The following is a 26206-nucleotide window of genomic DNA, read 5'->3' on the forward strand; positions in this document are numbered from 1 at the left end:
AGTGCTGGGATTACAAGAGTGAGCCACAGCACCTGGCCCATCAGTGAACTTCAAAGCTCCCCTGAGATTCCAGTGTGCAAGATTCCAAGGTGAAGAAGCACAGCTCTAGATGGGCCATCTCCAGTGTCACATCCTATTCTCCCTTTGTTTTTATTTATGTATTATTTTATTTATTTATTTATTTTGAGACGGAGTCTCACTCTGTCACCTAGGCTGGAGTGCAGTGGCACAATCTCGGCTCACTGCAACCTGTCTCCTGGATTCAAGCAATTTTCGTGCCTCAGCTTGCGGAGTAGCTGGGATCACAGGCGCCCGCCACCACGCCCAGCTAATTTTTGTATTTTTAGTAGAGACGGGGTTTTGCCATGTTGGCCAGGCTGGTCTCGAACTCCTGACCTCAGGTGATCTGCCCACCTTGGCCTCCCAACGTGCTGGGATTACAGGTGTGAGCCACCGTGCCCGGCCCCTATTCTCCCTTTGAGCTCCAAGGTCAGCTCCCACCACGGCCCCTCTCCCTGAACCTGTGCTGGCCATGGCCTCCTTGTTGGAGACCCAGTGGCCTCTGGGTGGGGGTCTAACCCCATTAACCACTCTTCTCCTTGGTGTCCGGACTCCGCTCCTCCTGCTGCTCTGACGGAGTCTTCTCTGACCGCTGTGTGTCCAGTGTCCTGTCTCCCTTCTGCTCGGTTCATTCTCTGGCCAGGAGTTTAATCTTACTAATGAATATGTCCAGCCTGGACCTGTCTTGAGCCCCAGCCCTGTAAGTCCAGTGGCATCCACAGCTGGAGGTCTTGTGAGCCCCTCAAACTTACTGTGGCCCCACGTGGGCTCACCCTCCTGCCTTCTCACCCTCTTCTTGTCCTAAGCCCCTTGACTTCTACTCAGGTCCCAAGCCCAAAACCTAGACCCTCCTCACCCTCCCTGCCCACACCTTCTCCATTCAGTGTATCGGTCAGCTGCGTGGCCTCTGTCCTTTCAGCTTCTTCCAATAGCCTGGCCCTGAGTCACCCTCTCCATCTCCTGTCCACCCCTCTCTCCATCTCCCAGTCCAAGGAACAGCCCCCTTCAGGGACTCCCCTGCAGCCCCTATGACCAGCTCCTCCTGCTTCACCCACCTTGCTTCCCCCCACACAGTAGTGTGGCCAGACTCAGCAAGAAGCCAAGTCTAGGAACCAAAAGATGTCAGCTGCAGGGGTGGGGAATGAAGCTGTAAAGGCAGATGCTCACCTGCCTCCACATCTGCAACACACAAGAGTGACACACAGGTGTAGCACACAAGTGTGATACAGGCACAAGTGGCAGGTGATACAAGCTTATTCATCAGACGGCCAGGCACCAGGAAGCTGGGGGCAGGGGTGGGGATGGGCTGTGAACTGGAGCCCAGGGGGCTCCTCCAAATCCGCTTAGTTCAGTCTCGGACCCTCCTTTGCCTCCTGGGTCCCTCCACAGATGCCTCTCTCCTTTGGAAATTCAACTCCCATCTTCCCACCTCCGCGCTCTCGTCCACCTTCCTCAGAGTCTCCTTCTCTTGCCTTCCCATCAGCCCTCTGGGCCTCAATTTCCCCCACTGCATAATGGGGATAACGAAAGTATCCACTGCCCTAGGGTGCTGTGGGAATTCCATAACCTTCTTGCATGATGTCTGGTGTGCAGGGCTGACAGTGGCTTGAACCATGGAGGGACCAGATGTGATCAGGCCCCAGGCCCTCACCTGCCCTCATGTCAGTAACACACCCTATGACTGCCACATCCCCAAGCCCTGCCGCAGACTGTTTCCTCCTCACTCAGGGATGCCTCACGTTTTCTTTCTCCATCTGAAATCACAAAGCCATTGCTCTTAAAAGCTGAGCTCAGCCTGGGCGTGGTGGCTGACACCTGTAATCCCAGCAGTTTGGGAGGCCGAGGCAGGTGGATCACTTGAGGTCAGGAGTTCAAGACCAGCCTGACCAACATGGTGAAACCCCATCTCTACTAAAAATATAAAAATTAGCTGGGCATGATGGCGGGTGCCTGTAATCCCAGCTACTCAGGAGGCTGAGGCAGGAGAATTGCTGGAACCCAGGAGGCGGAGGTTGCAGTGAGACGAGATCACCCCATTGCACTCTAGCCTGAGCAACAGAGCAAGACTCCGTCTCAAAAAAATAAATAAAATTAAAACAAAGCTGAGCTCAAATCTAAGCCTGGGCAGAAGTAGTCTTCCCTCCTTGCCCTGCCAGAGTTCCCTATGCAGGTGCCGGTATTCACTTAGAGAGCGTGCCTGGAGAGGTCACTGTGGGTTGGCCTCTATTCAAAGCACTGTACTAATAGTGACTCATTTAATCCTCACAGAAGCTCTTGGGAAGTCTGTACTGTAATCCCTTCACAGTTGTGGCTTGGAGGCACAGAGAAGTCAAGCAATTGTCCAGGGCCACACAGAACGGGACAAAGCCAGGACTTGAATCCCCGCAGTTTGCCCCCAGGTCTTTGCTCTTCACCACTCAATACGCTGTTTTCTGCTAGCAGAGGGGTGTGGGAATTGTAATGACAAAGCAGCCTATTGAGCACCCATTCTGTGCCAGGCACCATGCTGACCACTATGCGTGGTTAACGCGCCAGACCTCTGCACACCGAGTCGTTGGCCACATGTGGGTTCACATCCGAGCCCAGCGCTTGCATCCAAGCCTCAGCACCAGCCCACTGGCAAGAGCACACTCTGGCTCTCACTCCCCAGAGGGACTCATGCCCTCACCCTGCCCAGCACGAGTTTGGCTCCGGGGACTGTTGGATGGACTTTCCTAGGGATGTAGCTGGAGTCTGTAGCATCTTTCAGCTGCATCATTTAACCCAGTGTCTGCCATAACAAAAAATCACAGACTGGTGGTCTAAACAGCAGACAGTTCGTTGCTCACAGCTCTAAAGGCCAGAAATCCAAGGCTGGCTGGGGTTTCCTCCTGACGCTGTCTCCTAGGTCTGTCGGTCCCTCCTCCTCCTGTGTCCTCCAGTGGTCATTCCTCTGCATGTCTGTGTCCTCATTTCTTCTTCTTAGGACACCAGTCATATAGGATTAGGGCCTGCTCCTCTGACCTCATTTTACCTTAGTCACCTCTTTAAAGACATTGTCTCCAAATACAGCTGCATTCCAAGGTACTAGAGGTTAGGACATCAATATGTGATTGTCAGCGGACACAGTTCAGCCTGTGACACCCAGGGTTTCAAACTCAAGTGCCGACGGGCCAGACAGGAATGCCTGTGAATGAATTGGGCTGGGAAAGACTTGGCCTCCTCATTCATTTGTTCTCACTTCTGAGGGAGACACTGGTAAAAATATCTCACTTTCCTCTTTACTATGTGAAATACAAGGACATGAACATTTGTTCTTGGCCGTATCCTAGCTTCCTAGAACAAGTGCCTGGCTCCCAGTAAGTGCTCAATAAATCTGCTGAGCAAGAGAATGCACAGAGCAGCCCTGGACATTGGGGAGTGGCGGGGACCATGATGAGTCCCAGCCAGGGGGTCAGCAGGCACTTGGCTCCAGCCAACTGTTGTCCAATCTCCTGGAATCCAGACTTATATACATCTGTTTTTCAATGCTAGCAACTAATTCACAAAAACTAAAACCATCCTGCAGACCTGTTTGTAGCCACTGCCATCTGCCTAGGGCGCCCACCCTAGGCCAGCAGAGCAGGGCCTCCCCCAGCTCAGCCTGGGGGAGCTGGGCTCTTACCCGGGAGACAGGAAGCCTGGGGGCTGAGACTGGTGCACCCAGCCACTCAGGGCCCCACCACCCCTGGTTGCCTCTGCAGGAAGGCGATGCGCTGGGCGCCATGGAGAAGCTGTGCCGGCAGCTGACATACCACCTCAGCCCCCACTCCCAGTGGAGGCGGCACCGGGGGCTGGTGAAAAGGAAGCCACAGGCTTGGTGAGTTACAGTCCCCCGGGTGGGTCTATGCCAGGCTGAGTGTGTGATACAGGGCGCCCCTCTCAGGGATGTAGGGGAGGGAAGGGCGGGAGTCATGGGGGGTGGTCATAGAAGCTGCCGGAAGGAGGTAAGATGGAAGGAGGATTCCAGGATGGGGAAACAGCTAGAGGGGCCCCTGGTCTGGTGGGTGGGAGCTGGGGAGTATGGGCCCACTGAGATGGGATGGGCGGGAGAAAGATTTGAGAAATTTCTAATTCCTAGTGTGCTAAAGTGGGCACTCCCTGCCAAGCCCAGTGTTTGGCTCATGCCTGTAATCCCAGCACTTTGGGAGGCTGAGGCAGGTGGATCACTTGAGGTCAGGAGTTCGAGATCAGCCTGACCAACATGGCGAAACCCTGTAAAAATTCAAAAATTAGCCAGGCGTGGTGGCACACACCTGTAATCCCAGTCTCTTAGGAGGCTGAAGCAGGAGAATCACTTGAACCAAGGAGGCAGAGGCTGCAGTGAGCAGAGATGGTGCCACTGCACTACAGCCTGGGCAACAGAGCACTCCCTACTGAACTCCTCAGTTATCTCGGATGTCCTCAGAGGGACACAGCCCCCAGCCATGTCCCTGGTCCGTACAGCAACAAGGGGGTTCAGAGTCCCTTGAAAATTGGTAGGGGTTGAGGGGCGTATAGGACACAGAACCTGTGGGCTGTGATAACACTGTAGGAAGCAAGTAGAGGGGAACCTGGAAGGAAGGCTTCCTGGAGGAGGAAGCACATCTGTCTTTTGGCAAATGGTAGCCCAGTGGTGTGCCTTCACAGAGACTCTGGCAAGGCCTTGGTGCTGCTGCTAGCTCATGCCTGCAGGTCTCTGCAGGCTGGGGAGGGAGGGGCTGTCCCCCTCCCTCATGGAGAAGAAAGAACTCTGGTGCCTCCTTCTGTTCTGGAGCCCCCCACCCCCACCCCGCCCACAACCAGGAGATGGATCCTGGAGAGGCACCTTCCCAGGTGGATGAAAAGTGTAAGGCTGTCATGGTGTTGGCCACGGGAGGGGCTCCACCAGGGTAGAGGGGACATATATGGGAATACAGCAAGACAGGGGGCCCTTGGAACCTGGAATGCCATGAGGAGACTGAGCTGGTTCTTGAGCATTGGAAAGCTGGAAGTTTGAGCTCTGCTGGAACCTAAGGGCCTCTCCTGGTTCCCCACACACACGCATGCTCAGTCCATTCTTCATTCGGAAGCCATGTCATGAGGTCTCATTCCCCTCGGGTGGAATCTCATGGCACCTGAATGAAATCCAAGCATGGGCCTCTGATTTGCCCTCCTCACCCCCAGTCTCACCTCTCCTGCTCTCCCACCCCAGCCACACTGGCCTTCCTGCTGGTTCACAGACACACCAGGCCCTTTCCAGCCTCGGGGCCTTTGTGCCCTCTGCTGGAACCTTCACCAAACTCTTCTGATGGCCCATGCTTGCTTTTTCATGTGTCAGTTCACACATTACCTTCTGAGTAGCCACAGCCCCACGCTGTGTCGCCCCTCACATGGTTTTGTGTGTGGTCTGTCTCCCCCTGGTAGAGGAAGAACAGGGATTTTGTCCATCCTGTTCACCACTGTGACCCTAGTGTCTAGGATACTGCCTGGCACACAGGTGAGCTTAACAAATGTTTGTTAAAAGAACAAATGGGCTGGGCATGGTTGCTCACACCTGTAATCCCAGCAATTTGGGAGGCCGAGATGGGCGGATCACCTGAAGTAGAAAGTTCAAGACCAGGCTGGCCAACATAGTGAAACCCTATCTCTACTAAAAATAAAAAAATTAGCCGGGCATGATGGTGCACACCTGTAATCCCACCTACTCAGGAGGCTGAGGCAGGAGAAACACTTGAACCTGGGAGGCAGAGGTTGCAGCGAGCCAAGATCGCGCCATTGCACTCCCCTGTGGGCAACAGAGTGAGACTCTGTCTCCAAAAAACAAAAAGCAACAAATTGGGGAGGAGATATCACTGTTGTCAATTGACTGGTTAGGATCACCCAGCTGGTAAGCGGTGGGGCTGAATTCAAACCCAGCTCAGGCTGTTCACTACCACACTGCTTCCCTGGTGTGAATGGCATCGATAATAGCACCAACACTTAAATCAAGCTGCACAGATGGCTGGCAGCATTCCAAGCATTTAAATGTCATGCCTTGAGAGCTTTACCTTCCAGCTCCCTGGGGCTGGACCCCAGTCAGAATCAAAATGAACAAACTGTGGACAGCCTCCCAGCTTAGATCTCAAGGACAAATGTGCCCTGTGTTGCCAGGAAGTACAGGCCATGACCCTTGAGCTGCTGACAGTAGCATATGCTCTTGGAGCAAGCTGGGAGCCCCCTCCACCTCCCTCTCCTTCCCAGCACACTTAGAAATGCAGAAAATGGGGCCGGGCACCGTGGCTCACGCCTGTAATCCCAGCACTTTGGGAGGCCGAGGTGGGCTGATCATGAGGTCAGGAGATCGAGACCATCCTGGCTAACACAGTGAAACCCCGTCTCTACTAAAAATACAAAAAAATTAGCCGGCCGTGGTGGCACACGCCTGTAGTCCCAGCTACTCAGGAGGCTGAGGCAGGAGAATCGCTTGAACCCGAGAGGCGGAGGTTGCAGTGAGCTGAAATGGTGCCACTGCACTCCAGCCTGGGTGACAGAATAAAACTCCATCTCAAAAAAAAAAGACAAAAAAGAAAAAAGAAAAAGAAATGCAGAAAATGGCCAGGCGTGTTGGCTCATGCCTGTAATCCCAACACTTTGGGAGGCCAAGATGGGTGGATTACCTGAGGTCAGGAGTTCCAGACTAGCCTGGCCAACATGGTGAAACCCCGTCTCTACTAAAAATGTAAAAATTAGCCAGGCGTGTTGGCAGACGCCTGTAATCCTAGCTACTCAGGAAGCTGAGGCAGGAGAATTGCTTGAGCCCGGGAGGCAGAGGGTGCAGTGAACCAAGATCGTGCCATTGTATTCCAGCCTGGGCGACAGTGAGACTGTCTCCAAAAAAAAAGAAAAGAAATGCGGAAAATGAACATCTCACCTCTGCACTTGGGCCTGGAGCCAGCAGACAGACAGCGGGGGTGGGGTGGAGAGTGGGGTGTGGCGGGTGTGCCGGGAAAGGCACATTTGCCTTTAGGTTGAACTGCTTGGGCTCTGTCCCAAGAGCAAGCAGGAGAAGCAAGGAGCAAGGCACTCAGCCTCCAGGAGTCAGCAGCTGCCACCAGGCTCAGAGCCCCTGAGCGCTGCCCTGCCTGCTGTCTTACGGGCTCCCCCTAGGGAATCCTTCTCTGGTGGGGAAGATGGTCTTGAAAGAGGGGACTCAGATATCCTTTGTGCCATTCATGGGAGCTGAGCTGCCACCCAAGGGTGGTAGAAGTGGGAAGCTGAGTCGAAGTGATGAATACAGCAGCAAATGTTTATTCATCACTCACCTATACAAGGTACGGTTTTGCACTTATGAACTTATTTCATGTAACAGCCCAATGGTACTCTTAACTCAATTTTCTGGCAAATGAGGGCAGCCACATACCTGAGCCACATACCTTAGCTGGGCCCTGACAGCTGAGATGCGCAATGTCAGGGGACAGGTCCCCGGTTGCGTCCACCTCTGCACTTGCGGCGTCCGACCTCCAAGCGTTTCGTAAAAGCGGTCCCTAGTGTCAGAGAGCCGAGCAGAGGCTGGCACTGCAGCTTCTGGGGGAAAGGCCTGCCCCACGTGCCTGAGCCTTGCTTGTCCCTTTTCCCTTCAGCCTCAAGGCTGTCCTGGCCGGGACCCCTCCAGACAACACAGTGGACCTGTCGGGCATCCCACTGACCTCCCGAGACCTGGAGCGGGTAACCAGCTACCTACAGCGCTGTGGGGAGCAGGTGGACAGCGTGGAGCTGGGCTTCACAGGCCTCACGGATGACATGGTCCTGCAGCTGCTGCCGGCGCTCAGCACTCTGCCCCGCCTCACCACTCTGGCACTCAATGGCAACCGGCTGACCCGGGCTGTGCTGCGTGACCTCACTGACATCCTTAAGGATCCCAGCAAGTTCCCCAATGTCACGTGGATTGACCTGGGCAACAACGTGGACATCTTCTCCTTGCCCCAGCCCTTCCTGCTCAGCCTGCGCAAGCGCTCCCCAAAGCAGGGCCACCTACCCACCATCCTGGAGCTGGGTGAGGGCCCGGGCAGTGGGGAGGAGGTCCGAGAAGGGACAGTAGGCCAGGAAGACCCTGGAGGGGGCCCTGTGGCACCTGCCGAAGACCACCATGAGGGCAAGGAGACTGTAGCTGCAGCTCAGACGTGACATGGAAGCGAAGGGCCTCACCAGGGAGTCCTTGTTGGGTAGAATGCGCAAGGGGAGGGAGCTTCTATCAGGTGGGTTAAGGATATTGCCAAAAATTGGCCTGGGCCACCCACCTACAGAAAGGCAAACCATAGCATCTGGGGAAGGGGATGTGTTAAAATTTCCCATTGGTCCTCTCCATCTGCCCCCAATCCCATTATCTGCCATTTGGCTCTTAAGTCATCCCAGGCCCCAGAGAACGAACTCAGCTCAGCCCATGGCCTTCCCCAAAGACTTGCGGAAATGGGCACATGGCTGGAGGTCCTGGAAGCCTGAGCTATTGTGAACACCAAGAACTTTCCCCCAGAAAAATTATACAGTAGGGCCCCTACCTGCATTGCATTACATTTTTCATTTAGGGGAACAAGCTCCAACCAGATGAATGTGTCCCCACTCAAGGGAGGTTGGAATCTTTAGCAAAACTCCTATAATTCAAGAACCTGGGGGGACGGGGTTGGTTGCCAGAGACCCCAGTTCCATCTATGCTACGGGTGGACTGAACGTGGTCTACCTCCTTATGGAGACTCAGCCCCATTTCTGAGGCCTACCTTGTGATTCTAGGTATCTACCCATAGGACCAGCTATCACTATGCCCTTTAACAATTAAAGCAGCCTACGATGCCCTGTGGCAGTGCTCAGGACAGACATGGTGCCCATGCTTACAGGCATGAAGTCCTGTTCAGAAATCCCGTATCAACCTTCCCTACCCACCGCTGGCTGAAAAACTACCAGACTTCTGTGTGGGCTCTGATGTCCTTAGCATGCAGTCCAAGTGACAGGCCTGGCTTCCTTCTCGTCACTTGCCAGTATGACTTCACTGACCTAGACAGGCCACAGGAACTCTTTTCCCATAACTCTTAAGTAATCCACTAACACATTCCAGAAAACCTACTGCAGAAGGTAGGCTTTAAACCCTTCAAAACCTAGGACCATGAAGGAGTCCAATCCCTTGGCAGAGCCAGCAAAATGCCTGAGTAGAGGGAGAAACAAACTGGGGGCTCCCAAAGGAGCCTAACTTAGCAACGGTTCTCATCTTACCCCCTCCCCTTACCCAAATGCTCTCCTAGTGAAAGGGCCCTACCAGTTAAGGAATCTCTTCTAAATGACAGGCAAACCCTAGATCTAAGAGCCAAGCGATTCTCCTGGCTCAGCCCCCCAAGTAGCTGGGAAATTGGGAGCCAATTACTCTTGAACCTTGTGGGAAAACAGTATGGGAAGTACGCTCCGACAGGCCTTGATAAGCAAGATTCCAACACAGGAAGACAGCAAGATGGGCCCTGTGTGCTGTTAAGGTTGTGGTTAGGGATGGTGCAGTGCTGCAGGAGCTGGAAGAAAGCTACACCAAGGAACAGAGCACAGAGCAGCAGGGGCCAAAATGCTTTGAATTTCTGCCTTCAGTCTAAAGCTGTAGAATAGGGAGTTAACAGCTTAGGTAGACCACAGGGAAGTTTACAAGCTAGAGCAAATATCTGGCCTGCTAATATCTGGCAATAGTAGGCGAAATTTACTTTTTCTTCAAATACACATTTTTAAGAATCGATACCCAAGACCATCCTTTATTGTAGTGTTAGTTCATGGTAACTGCATGAAAAAGCATTTCAGGAAGAATTTACAATTTCCAGCTTAAAGAACTTGCCCACCAACATAACCAATTTATGAAAGTCAATTCATTAAAAGGTACAGCACCTCCTGTTGGGCAGGATGGCAAGGGACAAAGCTACAACGTGGCCTGTGCCTTTGGAAGCTGAGGCAGGAGGACCATCTAAGCCCAGGAGCTTGAGACCAGCCTGGGCAACAGTGAATCCGTCTCAACAACAAAAAAAATTTTAGCCAGGTGTGCTGTGAGCTGTAGTCCCAGCTACAAGGCAGGAGGATTGCTTAGGCCTGGGTGATTGAGGCTGCAATGAGCTGTGATTGTGCCACCACATTCCAGCCTGGGCAACACAGCAAGACTGTCTCAAAAAAAAAAAAAAAAACCCCAAAAAAACTCAAGAATGTAATGAATGATACCCAATGTGCCTTTTCTAGAAAAAGTTGCCAAATACATCTCTTGGATCTGCTGAGCATGTCCTCTGATACACAAAGCAAGCATGTTTCTACACCCAATGTTGATGCCGGTTAAAGTTTTCATAATCCAAACTGACGGCAGCTACTGGTCCTTGGGATTGACATCCTCTGGGAATATAACCTGCAAAGAAACTACATTTCAATCTCACTTTCTGCACCAACTGACAGTCAATCACAGGGTAAGAGATATCTTCAGAAAACCGAAGGTTCACCACTACACAATCTGCCGGTAATTCCAGCTATTTTGGGTGATTTCATCATTTGATATCTTTTTTTTCAAGCGTTTTAAGAAGATCAGCTGTTTATTCATTCCACTATCAGGTTGGGGGGGGTCATTGGCCAGCTCAAGGCTTACCTTCTCTTGGGCTAAGATGCTGCCGCCAGCTCTAAAACGGCACTCTGTTCTCAAAACCTGGGGGAATGGAGAAGGTGCATACATCTTAGAGACTGCAGATGCAGAGCAAGAGAGGCATTTCTGATGACAGCGTCAATTAATGACTTTACAAATTTAAGTCCATCCTAACAAAAACCCTTAAGACCTTATTAGAGGTAATTTTTGTAAATTATTGAGGACTACAAATCTTAATTAGCTTCTCAGGGAGTTGTAATTTTTTGTTTGTTTGGGATGGAGTCTCGCTGTTGCCCAGGCTGGAGTGCAGTAGCACAATCTCAACTCACTACAACCTCGGCCTCCCGCGATTCTCCTGGCTCAGCCCCCCAAGCAGCTGGGATTACAAGTACACACCACCACACCAGGTTAATTTTTGTATTTTTGGTAGAGACGGGGTTTCACCATGTTGGCCAGCCAGGCTGGTCTTGAATTCCTGACCTCAGGTGATCCACCCACCTCAGCCTCCTAAAGTGATGGGATTATAGGCCACCCTTCCCAGCCAGACTCAGGGGAGTTGCAATCTACATTTCAGTCACATCACTTTAAACTTCACAGAGCTTACTTTTCCTTTTCATATCTGAGGAAAACTACATCTCAGGAGACAGGTAATTTGCCCAAGACTAAACAGCCAAGAGGTAAATAGCCCCTCTTTCTAGCTATTACACCCTGGCTCCAATGCCACCGGAAAGCAAAATCAGTATCTCTGGGATAGGCTACACTGTTACAAGGTATCAGGTTAACCAAATCCAAATGCCAACATTCCACCTGACAGCTAGGCATGGTCAGCCACTAGCCTCCCCATAGAGCAAGGCTTACCTCGTGGCAGGCTCCTTGCTCCAATACTCAGCTGCCAAACATGCTGCTGATTCTTCACGAATTTGCAACCTAGGTGAATATAGCAATTAGGTCACCGTTCAGACAAGTTTACTCCTGGGAACCAGCAAGTGGTGAAGACTTAACTGCAATCAGACAGGAGTAGTTTTCGTCAGTTATCGCTTCTGACGGCACTTCCTATTAGTGATTTCATCAGAGCAGTCAAGTACCTCACAACTCTCCAGTACTGCTCGAGATCTAGACCCTACCTGAAAAAGCTAACACTGCCACTGGAGACATTTCTTAACGAAGGAGTTTGCTTCTGCCTGTCACTTTGCTTTAAATGCAGTTCTAGGTTAGGAATGTGGGCAGCCATCTCCAGTTTCTATTTAAGTTCCATCAGATGCAATGACTTGACACATTACCCTAAAGTGTATAAAACACCTAAACGTAGAAAACTGTCAAAACGCCAATTTCCGGGCATTGAAGATGACAAAACTACGTTCCATGTTAAACCGTACCCCAGAGGGCCTCTTACCTCATGGCTACCCCGTCTTCAGCACTCTGCGGTGGGTAGGCAATCTGAAAGAGGGAGTGAAGGACAGGAATTCAGGGCAGGTTCTGGCAGTTATGGTCAACTAAGTTGTAGAAGTTTCAGCGACTGCGGTCAGATAGACGTTAAACGTCGTCAGTTATCGCTTCTGACGGCACTTCCTATTACAAGTATCATCAGGACAGTCGAGTAAGTCTTCCAGTAATCCCGTTACAATCTTACCGACGTACACCGCCCTCGGGGTACCCCAAACTGCAAGCCGACCCCAACTTACCCAGCTCTCTCGGGTTTGCACACTCCCCACAGCGGGCCGGAGAACCGGGTCCCGGCCTTCGCAGACTCCAGACTCTGGCAGATGTGGCCCTACCACAAAAGGGCGATCCATGAGCCTCATCCACGGCAGCCGGATTCAGCCCCCCGCTGCCCTGCCAGGCTGTCCAACACCGGGCCGCAACGCCCGCCGCGAAAGCCACGCGAGCGCAGGAGCCAGGGAGCCACGCCATCTCAACAGCTGCCCTCTGCCCTCTAGCCAGGCTTCCCGGGAACATCTCCCCAAAGATAAATAAAGAGCTCGAGCTCTTTATTTGCTCTTGCCCCCAGCTACCACTCCCAGATTCGCGGAGACCCTACCTCCATAACAACGGGAATGAAAAGGTCACAACTTATGCGCTCCAGGCCCTTAAGGAGTCGGGATATCCTATTCCTCACAAAAGGAGGGGGACGCTGGCAAAGACTCATGGGAACTTTCCGCCAAGTAGCGATGCAGACGGGCGCGCAACCCAGGGCTCCCCCTTCTGTTGAGCCTATGGTCTCTTCCACAGCCCCAGGAATTCTGGGTCACAACACGCGGGCGAGTTCCAGGGCGCCTGCGCGAGGACTGGAGCGCGCGTTTGGGCCCCGCCTCTGCCACGCCTTAGCTGGGTGGTTTAGGGCCAATTACTCATTCTCAGTGAGCTTCCGATTGGTCATCCAGAAGACGGAGACAGCGGCGCCCCGGAAGATCACGTAAGATAACACACGTGAAACCCTATAGAACCGTGGCACACAGCAACCATTCATACTAGTATCTTCTCCTGAACTATTGAGCATCGCCAAATACTCTCCCCACAGCTATTTCACCATATCCACGGGGCCTCTCAAACCCCTGCGCACTGGCCACCCTCATTACTCCTTCAGCACGACCTTTAGGGAAGGAGCTGATGTCTTATCTGGATCCACGTCCATCCTCTGTTCGCCTCTGGGGTAAAGCTCTGCCCACCTCCTTTCCTCTCATTCCTTGGGGCCTCATCCACCTATGCCCCTGTCTCACTTTCCATGGAAAACTCTCTCTGTACTGAAGCTTTCCTTTCAGCCTATGAACATACTCAGCTCTCTCCTTGAAAAATAATGCATGCAACCACGTTTTGCACACACACGTTATACCAAGGGAGCCAAATTCATTTTGACTGCAAAAAACTGGGAAGGCAATCATTAACACCTTTTGAGCTGGCGTCAGAAATAAGTGTAGGGCTTTTTGTTGTTGTTGTTGTTAGTTTTTGTGGTTTTTTTTTTTTTTTTTTTTGAGACGGAATTTCGCTCCTGTTGCCCAGGCTGGAGTGCAATGGCGCGATCTCCGCTCACCGCAACCTCTGCCTCCCGGGTTCAAGTGATTCTCCTGCCTCAGCCTCCCGAGTAGCTGGAATTACAGGCATGTGCCACGACGGCTGGCTAGTTTTGTATATTTAGTAGAGACGTGGTTTCTTCATGTTGGTCAGGCTGGTCTCGAACTCCTGACCTCAGGTGATCTGCCTGCCTCGGCCTCCCAAAGTGCTGGGATTACAGGTGCCTGGCAAGAATAGGGTTTTAATGGAGGAGGGGGGCTTCCAGCAAGAGCCAGGTCAAGGGATCAAGCACGAGAGGTCCCTCAGCCTGCCTGTATTTGGGGAGAGTGCTAAGGAGAGAGGGGCAACAGAGGTGGAAGGGAGGAGGTGTCCGGAAATGCTTGGGCAAAACCGTGGGGGTCTCGGGATACCAGCTAGGGCATTCTGTGGGTACTGGGGAGGCTCTCAGGCCTTCAGAGCACAAAAAGGACATGTTTGTCTTGTATCTTAGGAAGGCCTCTCTGGCTGCCTTGCAGAGAATGGCTTGGGAGGGGTGGGAATTGAGCAAGAAGCCCAGTAGGAAGAAAAAGCAAGAGAGGTGGCTTTAACGGGTTTTCCCAGGTGCCTGCCCAAAAGCAGGGTGGGTGTGGAAAGCAAAGGGTGTCGTGGTGGAGAGAGAGGAGAGGTGGCTGCCCATGTCCACCACCATATATCTGCCACAACAATGGGCACGGTACCTCAGCCAGCTGCCTGTACCCAGGAAGAGGGCAGTCTCCAGACTTGGGGACGTGGGGGTGAGGGTGGGGACACAGCAGCTGAGGATCTCTGTGCCCAGGCAAGGGCAGGAGCAATCTAGTCTCATACACAGACCTGTGTACACAGAGACATGCAGACATTACCAGCTCTACGGGTCCCAGCAACTCTGCTCAAATAATGTTTCCAGAAGAGTTAGTGAAAATATATATTTGCCACCAGAATTCACTGGGACCCCAGAGCCAGCAGATGTGGCTGGAAATATCCCCTGTTCTGTCCTCTGGCCTCCTGCTGCATCTGGGCCATCAGTTGGACTGGAGAGGCTGGAGGGGCACATGGTCTTCCTCAGAGGCACCATCTTCATCCTTGGGTGGGGAAGCCAGGACAGGGTTCTTGAGAGTTCCTGTTAACAGATGGCAAGCACTGTGGCTTAACCCTTGAGTGTGTCCCCAGGAAGCAGGCACCAGGGAAACAAGGGGCTACAGTCATGAAAACACGTCATGCTGTGGAGACAGCCTCAGCAGTTCTGGAGGCCAGCAGTCCCTCTCCCTGCTTCCCTCACTCCACAAGCATTTCCCAATCCCTTGCCATGTCAGGGACTTCCCAACATCTCCAGGAGCTTAAAGTGCCTGGAGGTGACAGACTTGTGTGTCAGAGATCAGAACACCTGAGACATGCTGGGGGGAGCTCAGAGGAGAGGGGACCCATCCCGCAGGGGAGGTGGCAGATTTGGACACCCAGAGGGGAGGAAGAGCGCTTCTGACAGAGACAAATCCAGAGATGAACCAAAGAAAGCAAAGAACAAGGGGCACTGCAGATGCCACCTTGGATGGAGGTGTGGGGAGTGGGTTAGATAGCTTTGGGCCCTGACCTCCGCTCTGAGGAGTGCGGCCTTCCGCAGCGGGAGGCATTGTGTAGTGTGGGCTGCATGTAGTTTTTGTCCACATTAGCAGGACTGGAATGGGATAAGGGTGCAGGCTGGGCCGCCCTGCAGTGGTGCAGAAGCAGAAGTGAGAGGCAGGGCAGAGAGATGAGTGGCCGCCTGAGAGGTCAAGGACACTCAGCTCCAGGTGAGTATAGGGGGGGAATAGGCTAAGACTCAAGGCCTTCTACCTGGGTAAGGAGGGGGTGGGGTGACATACATGTGACCTGCTGGGGCAACCCCAAGGCTGCTCCTGTTGGGAATGTCACATTGGAGGCCCCAGCAGGCAGTGGGGTGTGGAGTGCTTGGGCAAGATGAGGGAGGGACAAGGTGACTTTCAGAGGTGACTTTCCTGGCATTGTAGTGAAGGGAGGGAGATGCAAAGAGAGGGTCAAGGGAAACCTGTTTGTATGTGAGGCCATGGTCACGGCCCAGGAGCCTAGGAAACCAGCAGGATGTGGGGCAGAAGAGGCCAGAGTAGCCTCCCTACAACAGGGGCCATGGGCGACTCAGGAGGCTGTTGTGGGGGGCAACAGGCACAAGCAAGTGAAATTTGTCAGGAAAGAGATGGAGAAAGGAGAGGAGGTGAACCAGTGGAAGGTGGGAGCTATTGAGGATTCTAGGAAGAAAGGGTATGCAGGGGAGACAGCTAATCCTCAGGCCTCTGAGGGTGGGAGGAAGGAACCGATCTTGGTGGAGGCAGCAGGGTGGGGACAGGAGGGGCCATCACTACACTAGAATGGAGAGGCCACAGACATGGGGGAGGCATAGGAAGTGGTTTCTCAGAGGTGGGAGACTTGGGGTGTGAAGGGGCTGAGGGCCTATGCAGGGCAGTTCCTCTGAGGGTCCAGGGAGATGCTGCCTCTGTTGTGGGCTGCCCTGTGATACAGCCCTTCCTAACTTATTCCCGTGCTGAGTCCCCAGGCTCAGCCCAGGCCTGGCTGGGGACAGACCCTTGATAATCAATTGAATGGGCAAAGGGTGTGACTGACTGGCATCGGAGAGAGGGCAGCCAGAGGCTGGGCTGGTGGAAGCGCTAACAGCCTCAGAGGTTTTCCCTGGTTCCTGCCTGAAAGCAAGGTGTGGGTGGAAAGGAAAGGAGGAAACCACTGTTTTAAGGAGGCAATCCCTGTAAGAGGAGCTGGTGTGTGGGGATCTGCAAAGTAACTATGAGGAGGTCTCTGGGTCCTGCCCCAGACTCTCCAAGGCTTTGTGGCCAAGCAGCAGAGACACACACCCCAGGGCAGAGGCTCCAGTCACCAGGCTACTCACGAGGGACGGCTGCCCCTGATGGGTCCTCACACAGCGTAGGCAGCGTCTGCTCCCACGAAGCCCAGTTCACCTCCTCCACCCTGAGGGCAACAGAGGAGCTCTGAGGTTTGCCTGCTTTGACCGCGCCCCCCCACCCCAGAGAGGGGCCTGGCCCCCCAAATTGGGAGACTACGAAGAGATGCTCTGGTGCACACAGAGGCCCTGAGGAGGACGGGCTTTCTCTCTGCAGGGTTCTGGGCCAACCACTTGGAGCCCTGTCCTGTGAGGCAGGTGCCCACTTGCAGGAATCAGCATCCATCGCTTCCGGCTGCTCACAGCAGCCTGGGTTGCCCAGAGCAACTAGAAAAGAGGAACTCAGATCAGGTGTATCTGTGCTCCCGGGTTCTGGGGACTTTCACGGCTGTTCCTCATGCCTGAGACTCTGCTCTCTCTGCTCTCTGCTCTCTCTGCTCATCTGCTGCCTCACAACAGTATCTGTTTTTAGCTGTGTGTTTGTCACTAGGTTCCCTCTCCCAGTGTCCCAGCCTTTCCTGGACACAGAAGGGCACATTCTCCATGGAAGGGGTTGTAGCTCCGAGATCAGGCTGGCAGAATTGGGGGTGGGGGGACACAGAGCAGCCAGGGCAAGGCTAGAGTGCTGGGAACCCAAGGGTCCTTCTGACTTCTTGGCCTCCTTACTGTACCACATTTCAGGCTACAAGGAGGAGTCTGAGATCACCAGGAGGGGATCTTCAGTTTAAGCCACTGGGACAGGCAGATGGCCAGTCATGTGGCAGCCATGGCTTGTGAGATCCAGACCCCTGACCTCATCTGCTCAGGCTCAGTCCCTGGTGCTCTTTGTAGCTGCCCTTTCCACCAGACCTGGCTCCTGGCAGCTGTGCCCTGCGCTGCAGGGGGGGCCCCAGGGATTGCTGAACAGCAAGGCCCCAGGAGACACTCCCGCCACTCACTCACCTGAAGCACCAACGCTCATCGGCGCTGCCATCTGGCTTAGTGCCGACGGTCAGCATCACGCCTGCCCGCTGCTGCTTCTTCCTGCACCACCAATAGCCATTCTCCATCTCTAGGACAGAGATGGCTTTCTGGGGACAAAGGATGCATCAGACAGAACGTCCTGGGACCCTGCCTGGGGGCAAAGGCACACAAGGCAAGCGGAGCAGGAAAGTGCCCCGCAGCACTTCACAGTATAACCCAAAGTCAACTAAACATGCGGATTCGAATTCGGCTCCAACATCCGATTACCTGTGTGGGGTTGGGCCCTCAGCCTCTCTGCATCTTGGTTTCCCCATTTGTAGACTGAGGACAAAGTGCCTCAGACAGCTGATGGGAAGTCTGTACATTATAAGTACTTGACAGCTACTTGTTCTTACATCGTTCAGGCTCCAGATGGCCACACCACCAGGAACAGAACTTCATTTGCTCACCCCACACGTGTGCCTGCCCAGAGGCATACCAGTGAGTCAGGTGGGGCACAGAACCTTGCAGAGGAGGGCACCGAGGCTCAGAGCAGATAAATGACTTCCCCAAGATCAACAATGAATTAGCAGCAGGGTGGGGCATGGTGGCTCACACCTGTAATGCTGGCAGTTTGGGAGGCCAAGGCAGGTGGATCACCAGAGGTCAGGAGTTCAAAACCAGCTTGACCAACATGGTGAAACCTTGTCTCTACTAAATACAAAAAGTTAGTGGGGGTGTGGTAGGACATGCCTATAATCCTAGCTACTTGGGAGGCTGAGGTGGGAGAATTGCTTGAACCCAAGAGACAAAGGTTGTAGTGAGCCAAGATTGCGCCATTGCACTCCAGCCTGGGCAACAAGAGCAAAACTCTGACTCAAAAAAAAAAAAGAAACTGGACAACAATGATGATAATAGTAGCTGGTGGCACATTGAGCACCTACTTGGCGCTGGACATTGTCCTGAGTACATCTATGAGCTTCTTAAAGGAGGAGGGAGTAATCCCAGCACTTTGGGAGGCAAAGGTAGGAGGATCACCTGAGGCCAGGCAACATAGTGAGACCTTCTTCTCTACAAAAAATAAAAATATTAGCCGGATGTGGTGTCAACTGCCTGTAACCCCAGCTACTCAGGAGGCTGAGGAAGGAGGATCACTCGAGCTCAGGAGGCCGAGGCTGCATTGAGCTGTGATTGTGCCACTGCACTCTAGCCTGGGTGACAGAGCAAGACCTTGTCTCCAGGGGGAAAAAAGAAGGAGGAAGACTCTGACAAGGTAGAGCTGCCCAACCCGGCACCCCCTGGCTAGGGAAGGCCCAACTCCGCGGGGTCCAGAGCACTCCCCACCCCTGAGGGTGGGGTGGGGTGGGGCAGGGGCAGGGAGCCTCTCTGGTGGCACCTGCAGCTTCCAGATACTCCAGCTGTCAGTGGCGACACTGTTGACGGTCTCGCTCATGAGGGCGATGAGCATGTTGAGCAGCAGGATGTAGGTGAGCAGCACGTAGGCCAGCAGCAGCAGCAGCACCATGCCACGGAAGTGCAGCTGTTCCTGGAAGGCCAGCTCGCCCATGCCGATGGTGAATTTGAAGAGCTCCAAGGAGGCTTCCAGGATACCCCTGTACGGAGCCCTGTTGCCCTCATCCTCCTGTCCCTCCATGGGCTGCACCGACTCTGTGGCATTGGGGCCTGTAGGAGCTTCAGAACGCCAAGCCTCCTGGCTCAGGCTCACCAGGGCTATGGGATGAAGGGAGAGGGGCCCTCAGCCCAGGAGACCGGCAGGCAGCCTTGAGAGTGTACAGGGTGGACGAGGAATGTGGGGAAGGGGAAGGGGAAGGGGTCTGGAGGGGGCCTTTACCTACAGCGAAGCCGAAAAGGAAGACTAAGTAGATCAGAAGGAAGCGCAGCAGGTCCCGCAGGATGACCTGGAACACATGTGCCCAGGGGCCAAAGTGGGTAGCTGGGCCGCCAGTCACGGCCCCTGACCCCTGCCTCACCCACAGCAGCGTGTTTCCCGTGTACACGTACACACACATACTTATGCATACGTGGGCCCTATGGAGCCACACTGAGCAGAGGAGTCTTTTAAAAATATATCTCAGATCTGGCTGGGTGCGGTGGCTCATACCTGTAATTCTAGCACTTTGGGAGGCTGAGGCGGGCAGATTACCTGAGGTTGGGAGTTCAAGACCAGGCTGGCCAACATGGTGAAACCGTTTCTACTAAAAATACAAAAAATTAGCCGGGTGCAGTGGCGTGCCTGCGCCTGTAATCCCAGCTACTCAGGAGGCTGAGGCAGGAGAATCGCTTGAACCCAGGAGGCAGAGGTTGTGGTGAGCCAAGATCACGCCACTGCACTCCAGCCTGAGCTACAGAGTGAGACTTTGTCTCAAAATAATAATAATATATGTCTCAGATCACATTGTTTTCCTGCTTAAAACTTTCCAGTAGCCAGGCATGGTGGCACAAGCCTACAGTGCCAGCTACTCAGGAGGCTGAGGCAGGAGAATCGCTTGAACCCAGGAGGCAGAGGTTGTGGTGAGCCAAGATCACGCCACTGCACTCCAGCCTGAGCTACAGAGTGAGACTTTGTCTCAAAATAATAATAATATATGTCTCAGATCACATTGTTTTCCTGCTTAAAACTTTCCAGTAGCCAGGCATGGTGGCACAAGCCTACAGTGCCAGCTACTCAGGAGGCTGAGACAGGAGGATTGCTTGAGCCCAGAATGTCAAGGCTGCAATGAGCTATGATCGTGTCGCTGCGCTCCAGCCTGGGTGACAGAATGAGTCCCATCTCAAAAAAAAAAGAAAAACCTTCCAGGGTCACAAAATTAAATATAGAACTACCGTATGACCCAGCAATTCCATTTCTGGGTATGTATATGCCCAAAAGAATTGAAAGCAGGGACTCTAACAGATACTTGTACACCCCTGTTCATAGCAGCATTATTCACAAAGATCAAACGGTGGAAGCAACAGGTGACTGGATCAACAGATGAATGGATGCACAAAATGTGGTGTATCTACACAATGGGATACTACTCAGCCTTAAAAAGGAAGGAATTGCTGGGTAATGGTGGCTCAGCCTGTAATCCCAACACTTTGGGAGGCCAAGATGGGTGGATCACCTGAGGTCAGGAGTTCAAGACCATCCTGGCCAACATGGAAAAACTTCATCTCTACTAAAAATACAAAAAATTTGCTGGGTGTGGTGACACATGCCTGTAGTCCCAGCTACTCAGGAGGCTGAGGCAGGAGAATCGCTTGAACCTGGGTGGCGGAGGTTGCAGTGAGCCAAGATTGCACTACTGCACTCCAGCCTGGGCAACAGAGCAAGATTCCATCTCAAAAAAAAAAGAAGGAATTTCTGACACATGTTACAACATGGCTGATCCTTGAGGACATTATACTGAGTAAAATAAGCCAGACATTAAAGGACAAATACTGTATGATTCCACTTATACAACATAGTTATGGTCGTCAAATTCGTAGAAACAGAAAGTAGAATAGTGGCTTCCAGGGACCGGGGGAAGGAGAGAACGGGGAGTTGTTTTTAATGGGCATTGAGTTTCAGTTTGGGATGACAAGAAAGTTCTGGAGATGGATGGTGGTGATGGTTATACAACAGTGTGAATGTACTTAATGACACTTAGCTGTATATATTTTTTTAAATGGTTAAAATGGGCCAGGCGGCCGGGCACAGTGGCTCAAGCCTATAATCCCAGCACTTTGGGAGGCCGAGACGGGCGGATCACAAGGTCAGGAGATCGAGACTATCCTGGCTAACATGGTGAAACCCCGTCTCTACTAAAAATACAAAAATTAGCCAGACATGGTGGTGGGTGCCTGTAATCCCAGCTATTCGGGAGGCTGAGGCAGGAGAATCGCTTGAACCCAGGAACAGGGGTTTGCAGTGAGCCGAGATCGTGCCATCGCACTCTAGCCTAGGCAACAAGAGCAAGACTCGTCTCAAAAAAAAACAAAAACAAAAACAAAAAAAAACAGTTAATTTCTATGTTAGATGTATTTTACTACAATTAAAAAAAAAAAAAAAGCCTCTGGGGGCCTCCAAATTCCTCCCCGTGGAAGGGGCCCCTGGCCCTTCCCTTCCTTCCAACCTCCTCACCTCCACCCTCCTGCCATCTCCCGAGCCACCCAGCCTCCTCGCCCTGTCCCAAGCACCCCAAGCTGCTTCTGGCTCACGGCAGCCATTGCTGTGCCCTCTGCTGAGAATATCTCCTCCTCACCCTGCAGTGGCTGAATCATTCTTTCAGGTCTCAACTTAAACATCCCCTCTTTAGAGAGGCTTCCCAGACCATCCCATCTAAAGGGTGCTTGATCCCAGCCATTCCCCATCACATTGTCCTGTGCGTTTTTTTTCCTTCATAGAATTTAGCAGTGTGGAATGTTCTCAGTTGTTTTCTTAAGGTTTTCATTTCCTCTCACCAGAACATCAGCTTCAGGGGAACAAGGACTTTTGTTTTGCTCTCTGCTATATTCCCAACACCTAGAACAGGGCCCGACCCACAGTAGGCACTCCCTAAACATGTGCTGAATACATAAATGAACGCAGTCACATGCCCGTGCCCACACATCCCAGGACACAGACATGCAGATGAGCTTATGCACATATTCTTTGCTCCTTGCCTGTGGAAGGATGCACATGCTCCCGTGTGGACACCTGCAAACACACATACGTGCATGTGTTTGCATGTGCATGCAGAACCCTGAGAGAGGTATATGCATTCCTGTACTTAAGCTTCCATCCAGCAAGTATCTGGGTGCTGGCACACAGGCAGATGTACACATGCCCTCCTCTGCCTAGGATAGCTGTGGAGGAAGGCTCTTGCCTGATGAGGCCAAAAGAGTCCCTCTGGACCACCCCCTTCTCTCACCTTCTGGATCATGACACTGTAGATGCCTGTGTGCTGGAAGCCACGTGTATAGTAAAGCAGGTTCAGCCAGCCCAGCACCAGCGCAGACACAAGCAGGGGCAGGTACCACTCGATGGCCAGGAAACACAGCACCTGGGACAGCACTGTGAGCAGGGACTGGAACAGGCTGTATGGGAGCAGGATCCAGGTGGGCTTGCTGGCCACTGGGCTCCCTGAGCCCCCACTGGCCTGCGCTGACCAAGGTCCCGACCTCCATCTTAGGCAAGACATTTAACCTCTGCGGGCCTCAGTTCCCTTCCACTGTAAAATGGGCATAATAATAATGATGCCTGACACATAGAGTGTTTTCAAGGACTAAGTGAAACAGGTGTGTGCCGAGGCCTAGTAAATGTCACTATCACCATCTACAGTGATAGGAGCACAAAGGGCCCCAGGCTAGACAGCAGTCCAGACTCCTGCGTCTGGCCTGTACACAGGTCCCGACTTCCTGGGCCCCGTGTCCTCGCCTCGAAAGTCAACCTGGTGCCTTCTGCCACACCTGCCCCTTCCAGGCCTCAGAGACGGTTGAAGGGAGGAGGAGTGAGAATCCACGTACAAGAGGATTTCAAAGTAGCTGTCTATGAATGACATCCAGATGAACAGGTGGCGCCGCCAGAAGTACCACAGCTGCGGAGAAAGAGAGGACAGAGAGCTGTGAAACCTGCTCTCCCGAATGCCCCCTGATGGCCTGGCTGAGCGGGAACCTGCCACCCCAGCTAGGGCTAAGTCAGCAGCTTTGGTTTTGGGGGACTCATGAATACTTCTGATAGCTGAGACAGCTTGGGACTCTTTTTCCAGAAAGAGCAGCCACCTAGGCAAGGCCGGGGGGTGCAGATGAAGGACCTATGCACTGCATGCAGGAAGGGGAAGGGCGCCTTTCCCTTCCCTTCTCCCTGGCCTCACAGGGAACACCCATACCCCAGCCAACCTGGGTTTGGTGCCCAAGTTCTGCCCACTCTAAGGAGGTCCTAATGTCTCGGTGTCCAGCCTGTGTCCTGCAGGCTTACAGCATTTCCCACTGAAGAGGCCCTACTGGGTGAATTGGCCTGAACCCCACCTACCCCCAGTCTCTGTGCTCCCCAAGAAGGGAACTTCCCAGCCGAGGGGCCTGGTTGGGGGCAGGGACTTACAGCTCCATTCCTGGAGGAGCAGAGCCTGTACTGCCAAGGAATCAGAGAAGTTACCTGCTACCCCGAGGAACCCCAAAAGCACAGCAGAGGGTTGCCGGGGACTCAGAAAGCAAGGCCAGAACCTCTGGCCCTCAGCTTCGGTGAGGTTGGTTGTTCTGGGTGGAACCGGGTATTGTCAGTGAGGGGATGCAGCTAACTTGCTCTAAGCCCCCTGAAGCAGAATTCTAGGTTTACTTCTTGGTGGGAGAAGGGGAGGGGCACTCACCTGGCCCACGAGGAGGTAGATCCCCCCTAGCAGGATAAAGATGTGGCCTGCCAGCAGCATGGAGTTTCCAACCTCCGCTTTCACGTGGGGGGCAGCCTGCTGAAGACACACTCAGATGAGACCTAGGGCTTTGGGTCCTCTCTCGAGCAGCTCATCCTTGAGAGCTGAAGCTGAGGGCCCGCTCTGAGCCTGAGCTGTGGAGAACTCTTCAGAACAGCAGGGGAACATGGGCTCCAGGGAAGGACCACCAGATCCTGAGAGGTACATTGTGTAGCATTTCAATGTGGGGTCTGAAGCCAGACTGCCTGGATTCAGATTCCCTCTCCACACCACTTTCAGCCTGTTTGACCCTGGACAAGTTACTTAACCTCTCTGTGCCTCCCTTCCCTCTACTATAAACTGAGGGTGATTATAATTCACCATCTCAGGGGTTTTGGGGAACATTAATTAGTCAACACATGTCCATCACCTAGAATCCTTTTTCACATACAGTGAGCACTCAGCAAATCTTCACTGTATCACTGTTAGCACTGGGGTGCTGGCTCCCATAAGCTTGGGCATGTCACTCCAGCAGCCCATGCCTCAGCACTATTACTGCCCCATCTTCCCCCAGGGTTGTTTCAAGCAGGCCTCCCCCAATATGTGCCCCCCTCCCACCTCCCGCCCTTGCCTTCTTCAGGGCAGGCTGATGGTAGGCAACAGCGGTGAAGATGAACATGTAGATCAGATTACAGAGGAAGTTTAAGAAGAACCTGGGGATAAGCAGATCCCATTTCGCCTGCAGCAGTTTGTTCAGGGGCTCCAAAATGACCATTCGGTATTGGTGCTGGGATGGGGAGGGGAGAGCCACGGGTACACTCAACAAGTGCAAACAGTCTGCCCACTCCATGTCAGGATCAAAGCAAGGGCCCAGGAAATGAGGAGAGAGGACAGGGAGCAGGCGCTTCCACACCCCAGGAGCTCTGAAGGACCTCACCCCAACCCTCCCAGCTACAGTGTGACCAAGGGTCTTGCCCTCCAAATGAGATGCTGGTTAACAGAGAGGACCTGGATGGTTGCCACAAGGCCCTAGGTATGATCCCCGTGTTGGATGGGACTGGAGTATGGAATGAGTATGGGCCCAGTGGCCATGGTCAGGGTCATGCCTGCTGGGACATGCAGCCACACCCCCACTGGCACAGGAATGGGGCAGATATGGTCCAGCAGGCAGCCCCAATTTGTGGACCTTGCTGGGAGCTCTGTTGGGTCCTCTATGTGCACCCATGCCCCTATGGGCTCACCGGACTCTTGCAATGAAAGGCGATGATCTCTAGCACCGAGTTCTCCTCACAGCTGTCCACAGAAGCCAGGTCATACAGCGACACCCGGACAGGCCCATAGCACCACTCGGTGAACTTTCGGGAAAGGTGGCTCAGTCCTGAAAACTCCCGCTGCAGGATGTGCCTGAAAATCTGCAGGGTGACCATACGAGCTTGCCTTTACAGTCCCCTCCTGGCACTGATCCTGGGCCAAGGCTGGGAAACACCCAGGACCCTGCAGCTGCCCACGGTCTGCAGAGCTGCAGCTGACACGTGCACATGCCCCCGTACATGCAGGTCCTTGTGTGTCTAAACTCTTAAACACACACACACCCAGCTACATCTGCCCCAGCCTGCCAACCAGCCTGGCTCTTCCTTCCCCTCCCCAACCCTGTGGCCTTCCTTGAACTCCTCAAATGGCAGAGAGATCCTTAGCCCTGGGGTCTTTGAGGCCCCTGAGATCAGAGTCTACTAGCTATATCTGTGTGTGCAATTTCATGGTCAGAATCCAGAGCTTTCAGCAGACTAGAAAGTGGTCCCTAATCCAAACAGGTTAGGAAGCATTCTGGTTTCACATGTGAGGAATGGGAAAGGAGGAACAGATCAGGGCACTGATTTCATAGGCCACACAGCAGTGCCTCTAGACAACGAAGTGAGGTTCGCCCACCCCAGGGAGCACTCCAAGAAACTTGGGAGGGCAGCCAAAAAGGGTTAAAACTTCTATTTATGTTTATCGTTTCCTTAACCTTTCAGAAATCTCTGCCGTAAGCCCATGAGGCCAGCCCTGGTGAGCTACTGGTAAAAACTATTTGGAACAGGCCATTGGTAAGCTATTTGGAACAAAGTGGGGGCCGCCTCATGTTTACTTTTCCTACCAGAAAAACTTCCATCTAGTCAAAACCTTAGGCATTAAAAATGCAGCTGCAGGCTGGGCGTGGTGGTTCACGCCTGTAATCTCAGCACTTTGGGAGGCTGAGGCAGGCGGATTACCTGAGGTCGGGAGTTTGCGACCAGCCTGACCAACATGGAGGAACCC

At 53.1% G+C, this 26206-nt stretch overlaps 3 protein-coding genes across 5 annotated transcripts in view; 1 reads left to right on the forward strand and 2 right to left on the reverse strand.

The window, feature by feature from the left end:
- Window positions 1–8576, forward strand: part of LRRC75A (leucine rich repeat containing 75A) — a 22172-nt gene extending 13596 nt beyond the window's left edge. Inside the window, exons 3-4 of the mRNA XM_011957979.1 lie at window positions 3783–3898; window positions 7659–8576. Of these exons, the coding sequence (XP_011813369.1) occupies window positions 3783–3898; window positions 7659–8202 (660 nt within the window). The 3' untranslated portion in view covers window positions 8203–8576. The remainder of the gene's footprint in view (window positions 1–3782; window positions 3899–7658) is intronic.
- Window positions 8577–9772: 1196 nt separating this feature from the next.
- On the reverse strand, window positions 9773–12769 carry LOC105523181 (putative uncharacterized protein LRRC75A-AS1, mitochondrial). The gene is given in 4 exon segments (XM_011957955.1): window positions 9773–10720; window positions 11516–11568; window positions 11571–11584; window positions 12340–12769. Coding segments are annotated over 4 exon segments (348 nt in total). The 5' UTR covers window positions 12614–12769; the 3' UTR covers window positions 9773–10713.
- Window positions 12770–14590: 1821 nt separating this feature from the next.
- Window positions 14591–26206, reverse strand: part of TRPV2 (transient receptor potential cation channel, subfamily V, member 2) — a 34787-nt gene continuing 23171 nt past the window's right edge. For 2 of the 3 annotated variants that reach the window (XM_011957957.1, XM_011957956.1), the window contains 10 exons: window positions 25153–25323; window positions 24543–24698; window positions 23873–23971; window positions 23034–23104; window positions 22439–22604; window positions 19399–19465; window positions 18943–19277; window positions 17547–17674; window positions 16593–16672; window positions 14591–14801 (listed from right to left, as the gene is read on the reverse strand). In XM_011957957.1, the coding sequence (XP_011813347.1) occupies window positions 14704–14801; window positions 16593–16672; window positions 17547–17674; window positions 18943–19277; window positions 19399–19465; window positions 22439–22604; window positions 23034–23104; window positions 23873–23971; window positions 24543–24698; window positions 25153–25323 (1371 nt within the window). In that variant the 3' untranslated portion in view covers window positions 14591–14703. The remainder of the gene's footprint in view (window positions 14802–16592; window positions 16673–17546; window positions 17675–18942; window positions 19278–19398; window positions 19466–22438; window positions 22605–23033; window positions 23105–23872; window positions 23972–24542; window positions 24699–25152; window positions 25324–26206) is intronic. The other variant, XM_011957958.1, reaches the window with a different exon arrangement.

Source organism: Colobus angolensis, unplaced genomic scaffold, assembly GCF_000951035.1.
Source record: "Colobus angolensis palliatus isolate OR3802 unplaced genomic scaffold, Cang.pa_1.0 Scaffold452, whole genome shotgun sequence".
In the NCBI taxonomy this organism is placed as follows: Eukaryota; Metazoa; Chordata; class Mammalia; order Primates; family Cercopithecidae; genus Colobus; species Colobus angolensis.